The 11122-nt window shown below is 31.0% G+C and overlaps 2 protein-coding genes across 2 annotated transcripts; both read right to left on the bottom strand.

Annotated features, from left to right (window-relative positions):
* Positions 1-319: 319 nt before the first annotated feature.
* LOC124373807 (regulator of nonsense transcripts 2-like) lies at positions 320-8430 on the bottom strand. The gene is made up of 5 exons (XM_046832142.1): positions 8250-8430; positions 5869-6030; positions 1068-1241; positions 511-669; positions 320-430 (listed from the first exon to the last, which is right to left on the bottom strand). Exons 1-5 carry the CDS (start codon positions 8328-8330, stop codon positions 320-322), a joined length of 687 nt encoding a protein of 228 aa, XP_046688098.1. The 5' UTR covers positions 8331-8430.
* On the bottom strand, positions 8431-10535 carry LOC124373806 (regulator of nonsense transcripts 2-like). The gene is made up of 2 exons (XM_046832141.1): positions 10389-10535; positions 8431-8469 (listed from the first exon to the last, which is right to left on the bottom strand). The coding sequence occupies exons 1-2, from the start codon at positions 10524-10526 to the stop codon at positions 8431-8433; spliced, it is 177 nt and encodes a 58-aa protein (XP_046688097.1). The 5' UTR covers positions 10527-10535.
* Between the last annotated feature and the right edge of the window lie 587 nt (positions 10536-11122).

Genomic DNA, 11122 nt, shown 5'->3' with positions numbered 1-11122 from the left:
TTTTATAGTTACACAGGCAGATAAATTAATTATTCTTTAACAAGAAAACTTAATTGTATGATGTATATTATACATATATATTAATGAAAAATTATAAAATGAATTCTACAAAAGGCTCCTGCGAAGCACCAAAATAGTGCCCTATATTTCCTGGGGCCTCTCATGGACATGATTAACACTCAGGTTAGTGATCACCACAAATAAAGTTATATTGCTAAAACAATATTGATGACATGATAAAAACTAACCTGGAAGTAGGTACAAAAATATTTGAGTTTGTTGTAGATCTCTTGGTTGGAGAGAGGGAAGGCACAAGTATTCAACAACAGCAGTATAAGATGTAAACCGGGATGATACTGGTCGGAGGATCAACACAAACAACCTTGGACTGTTCCTGTACCATCTCAAATGATAACATGGAGTACAACACCTGTGAACAAGATTACAATCAGCAATCGTACAACTGTACAATCAGAATCGGCCAATACTTCTACTCTCTCATGTAGTTACCCTGAGTATATCTGCAGTGTCCAGCAGCCGGTAATTGTACAGCTCGCCCAAATACTTGATCATGGCAACTCGCCTCTGGTTCATTGAAGCTTTGTTCACTTCCATACCAAGACGGATGTCTTCTAGAACTCCATCTACCACACAACAGACGCCCTCCTCCTAAAACATAGAGCAATCACTTTCTTTAGACAACACTGAAAAACACAAGCTTATAAATATACGAGGATCTAATAAGAAATTAGGCTATTTTAATAACGCTAAAATAATATGTTTGTACACTCATACTGCCAGAGCAACATATACAGTTCCAAACAAGCTGTTGTTTTGTGTGTCAGCACAATTTCGAATATATCACATACAACTTTTTACACAAATCAACAAAAACCAATTAGTGTAGAGCTACTAAAAATAAACAGTAAAAAATTATAGTTAGCAAATATACGAAATATCACCAAATAAATACAGATTTTGTTGAAACAATAACTTTTTAGCAATACCGCTACAGGCACAAAAATCATTAAAACAATTACAATGTACTGCTGGTCTTTAATACATACCTGATAGTCTGTCAGCATGGAAACGACGCTGGCTAGAGCTCGAATACGAGAATAACCAATATTGAAAGCCTTGGTGAGACACTGGACCGTGTAGGCTGCTGTCTCCTCACTCTCCCAGTCCAGACTCCTCAGCACAGTCAACACCATCGTCTCTGAATTGGGCTCCATTAAATCCTTCAACATTTTTAGGTTTTTTGTTTCAATAAATGTATAATCAATTTATGATGGATAGATTAAAATTCAAAGTGTTTGATTAATTAGCAGCTGTTACTATTCTTTTTTATGAACACATTTTTACCTCATTTTTTACAAAATAATCTCTCGTGCATCTTTTACTAGCTAGTAATGTGTGTGTTTTTATAATGCCTTTGCAGTTTAATTTCAATAATTTATTTGAAAAAGTATTATACTGTAGTAGACAGTATTCCCAATGTACGACAACTATGCACAGTTTCCTATGCAATGCTGTTAGTTGATTCTAATCTTCAATGACTAAGGGGCCTCTCTCCCTCGTAAACCATTGGCCCTCAATAGAAATAAAAACTGGATGGGAATACATTATAATTTCCACAGTGGCATTCAGTTAACATGGATGGAAGCAATTGTGTGGTTTCCACTTTCAAAATAGTTATTGTTTTGTCAAAATGTAAAAATAAACAAATATTTTACTATAATTTAAAAAATACAACTACAAATAAATTTACTTACAAAAGTAGAGTTTAATACTAAACATAACCTCTTGAAGTAACACGTGAAAAAAAACTGTTTAATACCGATAAATTTTAACACGTTGACCACTCAAAATCTTTTTTCAAAGTCCCAATTTTTCCTGATCCAAAATTTCTGATTCTATTTTCAAGTGAAATATATGCAGATCAAATACTGTACTAAAGTTGCCATATCAATGAAATTTCATCTCACACAGGCTGTGGTGACCAATTTTGTTACTAGTGGTATAATGTGAATAAATGCCCAAAAATGGATTAACTGCAAATTCTTATTTTAAACTCCTTGGTTCATATCTCTGTCCCAAGCCTGGTTGACTTACATACAGTGTCTGTTTCACAGTTTTTCTCCGGCTATGGGTGATAGTTGCACACTACACCTAAAGGATCGTTAGTTAAGGTATCTTGTTTCTGATTGGCTTGAAGTCACTTTTTAGAACTTTGATAAATTGTTGGGTCCCATGTCCCATTTTGTTGTATCTTCGCTATATCTTGAAGTTGGTTCTATGAGTAAACGCATGTTTCGTAATGAGAAATTATGGTTTTTAAATAGGTTCCAGAGCACTAGAAAACATCTTGATGCAATACTTTTACCAGCTTCTTCTTATTTGGAAACTAAATGCTTAATATATAATCAAACACTCCAATAAATGAAAGATTTTTATTTTTGTGAGGCCTTTCGTGCTCAAAGAACACATCGTCAGACCCACATAACTGAAATAAAAGTAAATCAATAATAAAAACAATTTAGATTTAAATAAAAACATATGTCTTGAAAAATACAAAGAGATAAGATTTTTAAAAGGCCAGGAAGCATGTGTCTACTGTATATATAAAAATTAATATTTAATTAGATTAAAGGCAGTAACGGTGAATTTTGTAGAGGTCCAGGTTCATTATTTACTAAATAATTTTGGTTCTTCTGCATAAAAATAGTTTCGTAAGCATCGAGGAATTTGTTGTCATTGATTTCTTTTAATAATTTGACTTGTGAAAAGCAGTGTCCAGTATGGAGTGCATGTTTCGCCATGGCCGATCTTTCCTCTTGCTGATACTTCAGACATGCTTTAATGTTCCTTTACTCTCTTTTTTATTTTCCTTTTTGTTTGGCCAATATATTTTAAATCACAGTTGTCACAATTAATTTGATAGATTCCAGATTTTTCTTCATCGTCTATTTTATTCTTTGGATTTCCTAATATGTTTTTTAGTTTTATTTTGGAATTTGAGGATACATTAATACTGGCATGTGTTTTTAAAACTTTTAGCAATTTCTGTAGTTAAATTGTTGTAAGACACAGATATCCATTTTTCAGGTTCTTTGCATTTAGTTTGATAGGGAGTTGTTCTAGAATTTCTTTCAATAATTTTCTTTTTCTTTTTTATCATGTTGTCAATCATTTCAAATTTTGTAACCATTAAATAATGCAATTTCTTTAATTTTCTTTACTTCCTTTTTATAATTTTCAATTGATAGAGGGGTATGTAAGAGCCTGTGGATTAAACTGTGAAAAGCTGCTCTTTTTTTGTGAAGGGGGATGAAATGAATCAAATGGGATAAATCTGTCGTTTTGTGTTGATTTTTCTATATATATCAAATTCAAAATGGCCAGTTGTATTTTTTGTAATTAATAAATCTAGAAATGGGAGTTGATTGTTATGTTCTATTTCACAAGTAAATTTTATCGAGGGTAAAATGAGTTAAGCGAAATAATAAAATCTTGAAGATTTTGTTTCTTGTCAAAAACAGCAAATATATCATCTACATATCTCTTCCAGATTATAAATAAAAATAAAAATCTTTCATTTATTGGAGTGTTTGATTATATATTAAGCATCTTGATGCAAGCTTCTTTTGCTAAGGTGATAGCATTTCAGTAAACCTTAGCAGAATCATATTTCAAACCCAAATCATTGGTCAAAATTGAGTGAACTGAACCAATACTTATTCCTAAATCCTCACTAATTTCTTCTACAGTTAACCAGTTGTCTTCTGCTAATAATTTCCAAACTCTTTAAATGTTTACTTTACTTCACCTCATTGTGGATCTTCCAAACCACTCGTCACTTTCAATACTTTCACAACATTCTTTAAAACATTTAAACCACTCATAAATTATGAGTGTATGTCTTATACAATTATCACTAAAGCATAACTTTTCATAAGTCTCAGAATTATCTCCAAACTATTAACATTTTGTACCTTGGGCCCTTAATACATGTTTCGGCGTGGCTCCCTGGGGGTTTTATAACGCTTTTAAAAAAATTCTGTGTTATTACAGTAATTATGTTATGTTATAAACTCATATTATATATCTTTTTAAAGATAGAGATACATACTTTTTTTAAATGTATACAAATATAAAGTTTATTTTCAAAATAAAAATTATTACATAATATTGAATTTTATGTAAAAAATACAAAAAAAGTTTTTTGCTACATAGCTTGTTAGTTCAGGTAGTTCGCCTTAGTGTGGTAATTTTTAAAGCGCAATGGTCTGAATAAAATACAGGATCTCGCACATTTTCGTTTAGATCGTTCATAAAATCAATATTTGGTCCCAGGTGTGTATCAAAATCATCGTCACTTTCCGACTCGGAGTCAAAACAAAAGATCGCGAATTGCATTACTTTTGATTTCATCACCCATATTATTTAAACTCGAAAATAATAAGTATAGAATACAAAAGAAAATCAACGAAAAGTCAAGAAGAAAGAACAAAGCGAGTGTAAATACAAAACAAAACATACAGATAATCTCACATTGCTTGCATTTGCCTTTACTCATTCAGTAAGAAACTAATGTTCTGATTATTTACAAACAGTTAAATTCACATTTAGAATTCATTATAATAACATTTGCTTCAGTATTTGTCGGCAAGATTTGTAGAAAACTTAGTAAGACATCGCTAAGACTCACAACAGCACACAAAATGAAACACTAAAAAGCAAACTGACAGTAGGCCTACCGACGATCAGCCGCGGCGCCTACGATCAGCTGTCTAGACTCGCTTGTAGTACGACGAAAAATATACGTATTAGTATCATTATCATTACTAAAACGTGACCCAGGGATCTCAAAACCAACAAATACAAACTTAGACAACCAATGAACGTAATCAAAATGTTTGAATCCAAAAATAAGATGACTGAGCTAAATAATACAATTAAATAACATGACCCGAGCTATACTCGGGCTCAGGGTACAAAGTGTTAATAAAACTGGATGAAAAAATGCTGATTGACATTTTCCAAGATATCAAAATGTGACGAAGACCTAGGTACGTGTGATAAAAACTAATGCTGTCACAGAACTAATGAACACAAGTTCACGAAGAAGAAACCTTGTATGTAAGCCAGGTAGAGTAGAAAGCCAGATCGCATTCATTTTTCTGTGATGATGAGGGACATGATAACTACTCAAATACTTTTTGAATGGACCTCATACTTAGGATAAAAACACACTCAGAGAAAATTAATTTAAATATGTGAGGCAACAAGAAAGAATAATAAACTGAAAATGAATAAACATATAATTTAAAAGATGCAACTAAATAACAGACTAGATATTGAATGTAGAGGTATTTCAATTACGTTAAATAAGATAAAGTTGGTTGAATAAAATAATTTGTGATTTACCAAGTTCAATAATATTTTCAAAAGCTAAATTTAAGAGGTATAGTTCAGGTCATGATTACTGCACCAGCTGTAAATGGATTTGTTTTATATTTAAACCTAACCTCCTACAGTACTTCTTTCTAAACATAAACCAAGACTAGCACATAATACAAGGTTACTATTGTACAGTTGTAACATTCAGTCACAATAAGGTTATGTTCTGTTATTTAAGTAGATAATTTTTTATCCCCTCTTTTCATGTAATTATCAATTCCAATGGCAGTTTATGCCACTAGATATTATAAATCTTAGGAAATATTTACTAAAGTATTTAAAACACCGTACGAAAATTATTTATTCTGAAGAATAAAATATTTATTACAACAAAAAAACATGATAATGTTGTGAGCCAAGATAAAAAAGAAAGCATAATAAAACAGATACTTGAAACATGCTTACACTATAGATGGTTTTGGAGATATAATGCTGTAGTGGTGTCAGCTGGACGGGTGGTTGTAGAACAGTGTTCTCAGGGGGCAAGATGTGGTAATATGCATTCTCTATGAGAATCACATACCGGGAATCTAAAGCCATAATTGTCTTCAACCTCATCATTTGCTCCTAGACAAAACAAGTATATTTAGAAAAAAAAGATAATCCTATAAAGAACCTACCTACAATGATGGAAATCCTGTGATGTATCTATCTCTGAGGTAAATAACTGTTAAAAATTATGTGTACTGTTTATTACACTGGTTGTGCTCAAGTTCTGCAAAAGAAATTATAATATTTAGATAGGATGGTTTCCTAAGAAAAAGAACAATTCAACTTCCTAATCAGTAGAATCACGTTTCTTATATTAATTGAAATGAATAAATATGTAATATACCTGTTAAAAATATCTGCATGGCTATAAGTTTGTTTAAACAGTATTAAAAATGGTTCTTTTATTTGTTTTAATAGTTTGCATCTTCCATAAAAACATTATTATTATTATTATGAAATATATTGCTAGTTGTGGCTATATATTAGATTTTTTAAGGAATGTGTAAGCCTAGGTTTTACATTAACATTCTGACTTACAAATACAGATCGAACCATGAATCACCCTTCCCTATCCAGTCCATATGAAGTTAAGTGGTACAGTCCAAATCTAAAACACTGCCACGGACTGTGGTCAAGCGGGACAGTCACGCCACAAGACGAGTATGCTATTTGCATAATGGGAGATTGGGAGTCTCATTAATCATGCTGCATTTCCTCTCAATGGTTCGGTCTGCACACTTGAGTCATGTTTCATATGTCATATTGAAAATAAAAATACATGGAAATACCAACAAAGTGTTAATGCTTTATTTTTTAATTCACATTTTCCTAATTTCCTAAATTTCAAAACAATAATATGTTTGGAATTAAAATTTTTAAAATCAAATCAAAAGATGTCCTAAATAATTTACAGTTGTTTATTAACATTCTTTATTTATTTGTGTGTAATTTGTACTAAATATAATTCTAGTTGTTCCAACTCATAGTGGTGGTGGTAATCAGAGCTATTTAATAGGGCAAAGAGTTGACTTTTATTTACCTGATTACAATTTAACTTTTTTAGTAAAAGCAACAATAGAATGCAATATATATATATATATATATATATATATATATATATATATATATATATAAACTTTACATCCAAATAGAAAAAGATTATTTTTTTTAATTAAATTGAGAAATGATTTACTGTGTGCAGTTATAATACTGTAAAGTAGTTTTAATCTTACTGTGGCACACTGTTTAATTTCATCTTTGTATATAACATAAATTATGTGTAATTAATTTTAATCCTATATTACTATACCAGTAAAAAATTCAGATTAATAATTAATACATTTAATAGGACTTAAAGAGCCTATTTCAATGGTAACAAATTTATTAAACTATACAAGATATGTTCTAAAAGTAACAGGAATTTGAATTCTTAAAAAAAAACTTATTTATTCGTCTACATTAATGTTGTCATCTTCAAAAGAGACCCAATTAGATATTATATACCCTTGTGCCAGCACTTCTTCCAATCCTCGAAACACTACTCAAACTTCTTTGTGATAGCTCTTTCAGTGTTGTTGCACTTTTAATGTCATCTTTGCTTGTAAATCAACAGCCCTTTACGGTTTTCTTTATATTTGGAAATAAAAGTTATACAGCCCTTTACGGTTTTCTTTATATTTGGAAATAAAAGTTATACAGAGCAATGTCTGTAGAAAATGGAGGCTGAAGCATCGTTACAGTACTGTTTTTGGCCAAACATTTACGAACAAGCAATGAACAATCAGAATCTCCAAACCCCTGAAACTGAAAAAATTCCCGTTACTTTTCTAACAATACTCATATCAAAACTAATTAGATAGTTGGTCACATGGATCAATGTCTTAAATTATTATTCTTCTGTTAAAAGGTTACAAGGATAAAGTAAAAATGTTAAGATGATAGGAACAAAATATATATTATACTAAAAACCCAACATAAATTGAAATTCATAAACAAAAATGTAAAACTTTGACAACCATCTAAAACTTTGCTCAAAAACTGAATTAGCCCTTTTTGACCAACTGACACACAATTCATAATGAGAAGAACATAGGAAAGAAGGAAAACTAGGCGTTATAAGTTTATATCTCCCTACCCTAATACCCAATACATGTACTCTTGGCATCAAATCTGTACATTTTCTTTCATTCTCATGTTGGCCAACCACAATACATACCTGATCTCTTTGAATGTTAGGAGTTGACTATATTTAAAAATGGAACTTACTTCACCAAAGATAGCTAAAAGGTACTTACAAGATAGTACTTAATGCTGAGGTGAGTATCTGATGCTGCATACAATACACATCCACATGTCTCCAGTAGACAACACACCATTTCTATATTGTGGTGGGTAAAGTCGTATAAGAGCAGCTTCAATGCACGCAGCACTTCCTTCTTGGCATACACTCCAAAATTGACAAGTTCACCAATAAATTTAACGGGTCTTCTTCTTTGACTCTATGTTTACTTGGTCCTGGTACAAATTAATAAGTGGTAAGTGCGATATATTTTCAATTTTAATACTAATTATCATGTAACAATTTATTGTTGCCAATTATTTTTATAATTAAGTTTTATTGCGTTTGCTGTGGAAAATGTTTGTCAAGCTTTCTATATGTGGTTACTGATAGATACCATACTGATAATCCTAATTTTGAAATTTGGAACCTTGTAGATGTTCTGTTTCTTTTAGCTCCTACTTGTTTTTCTATATTCAAATCATGGCAAAACTTCATGGTACAAGTTATATAAAAGATGTTTTAATTTTATAAAAATAACAAAACCTGGAAATAGTGAAAATATTTATAAAATTGTGTTTACAAAATAAACGTATAAACACAAAAAATCTATAGCCTACCTAGTGTAAATGGACTTTAATAAATGTTTTTCTAAAAACATTTTCAAATATGGTACTCAGTTTAGTTTTAGTTTTTTTATAATAATTCTTAGAAATATCTGCTTTCAGTTGAATGAAAGACAAACTACATATTTTTATAAACTAAATTAAAAGTAAATTTGAATTTTGTTTTAAATAGTTTCATTAATGAGAGAAAATTATTTGATTTATGATGAATATCCCAACTTTATCAGGCTACACATAACGTAGCTCTATGTTGGGAAGGGTTGATTCAATGTAAATATTAATTTAAGCTCCAGTTCACCTTTCTCTTAGTGTAGCCGGTGGGATCTGACGCTATTACAGACTTGACTCCTGAAATCTGGAGTTATGTTCGTCTGAAGAGATTCAAATAAAGACAGAATGAAAAAGCTCAAAATGAACTAATTACATCTTTTTAACATCACAGACACCTAGACCACAAAATATAGTGTTTATCTAGGTGAATAATGTATTCTCATTGTCTCCATGTGGTAGACACAATCTCCAAGCACAGAGGAGCAACCGAGTTTTCTACACATAACGTAGCTATAGTGGAAAGTGTTTGATTCTCTGATGTCCAAACAATGTAATGAGTTCATTTTGAGCTTCTTTTTTTTGGAAAATGTTCTGAAAGTTCCTTAATTGTGAAATGACGATTTTCATGGGATTATTTCGCTGATTTTTACCATCACTAACAAGAGTAGGCCTACCACTGTGATGCTAATCATGAACACTGATTTGCCCATTTTTTAAATCACTGCAACCACTGTCTCACTTGGCTACCACTCATTATTTCTTGGACTGTACACATCACAAATTTGGATAAAATTAAATAAAATAAACAAAATTGCGATAAAATTCAATTGGTTTGTGATTTTTCGCCAGCAAAAACCTTATCACAGATCGTACTTCACAACTGGTGGGATTTTCAATTGCAGTACTTATTTGAACACTCCACTGTATACAAAGTACAAGAGGCACGATGCACAATCTACCATGGCTGGTTGTGTACTAAGTGTAGAAAACACTCTGAAACCAAGATGGCGACACTAGTTTCGCCCCATTCCTGTACCATGTCAAAACGTATGTTACTTTCTGGACATTCCTTGTATAAATAATTTTGTATTGTTAGTTATCATCATTGATGGCAGATTCAGCCTATGCATGTTGTGAGATGCCAGCATTTCATTCATTAAATGCAATGTACAGGAATTCAATAAAATGTCAAATCCAGTGAACACAAAAATGAAAATAAAAAAACGTTATATAATAACTCAAAATAAACTATTAGAAATGTAAGAATAGAATTGTAAAATATTGAAAAAATGTGGATAATGTAGATTGTTTTAAATTTTCCAAATTAATATGAAATGTCACATACAGCTTAGTTTATACATTGGCATGTAATGAGGTAAATTAAATTGTAGTACACTATGTTTGGCTAATTGCAGACTAAACATGCCTCAAATATGTGATGGCTTCAAACATTTATGATGACATAAATAAATGTTTACCTTTTTGTTGATATGTCTCAACATTTCTGATTTCAGTTGCTGACACAAGTTGGTTGCTACATCAGGAACCACTGGACTCAAGATGGCCACAAACCGAGCATAAAGAGGCAGCAGTTCCAGTCTAGTCCTTGGCACCATGAACAGCGTTCTGGTTCATATATAACATCATGTTATTATGTAGAGATAAGTGCAACAGTATCTAAAGTGAGGGCTAGTGATATAATTTGGATGCCCCTTCAGAAACAAAGTCTAGCATTAAATTTACGATTAAGTGATTAAGTAGGTAGGCATATTCTAAATATTTAACCTTGAGAAATAATAAAATAACAAGTTTATTTTATTTCAATTTTGATGCCCTAAACTAATTTCTGAAATATTTGTCTCTTAATTGGAATGCAAAAGAAAGTATACAAAAGAAAGACAAAAGTGTTTTTGACAAGAGTTATAAATAAAACAAAGATAAATTAAAACAGTACAAATTTGCATAATACAATTAACTATTTTTCAATGTTTACTTCAAATATATAAATATTTTTTAATAACATTATCATCAGTTTAAATAGTCTTGCCCTCTCCCTAATTTTTAACAGTGCAAATGGACATTTTTTACTTTGGTAAACCTTTATAGGGCATTTGGAAATTGGGACAATTAAGCCCCTTCCCAAAATAGGAAACAACTATAACATTTTAAATTTAAATACCCTAATAGTAACATCTCATTTTAGACGATTGAT

This window comes from Homalodisca vitripennis, unplaced genomic scaffold (assembly GCF_021130785.1).
Source record: "Homalodisca vitripennis isolate AUS2020 unplaced genomic scaffold, UT_GWSS_2.1 ScUCBcl_6443;HRSCAF=13659, whole genome shotgun sequence".
NCBI classification, from domain to species: domain Eukaryota; kingdom Metazoa; phylum Arthropoda; class Insecta; order Hemiptera; family Cicadellidae; genus Homalodisca; species Homalodisca vitripennis.
The sequence above is the reverse complement of the archived record's forward strand: the minus strand, read 5'-3'. Positions and strand labels throughout refer to the sequence as shown.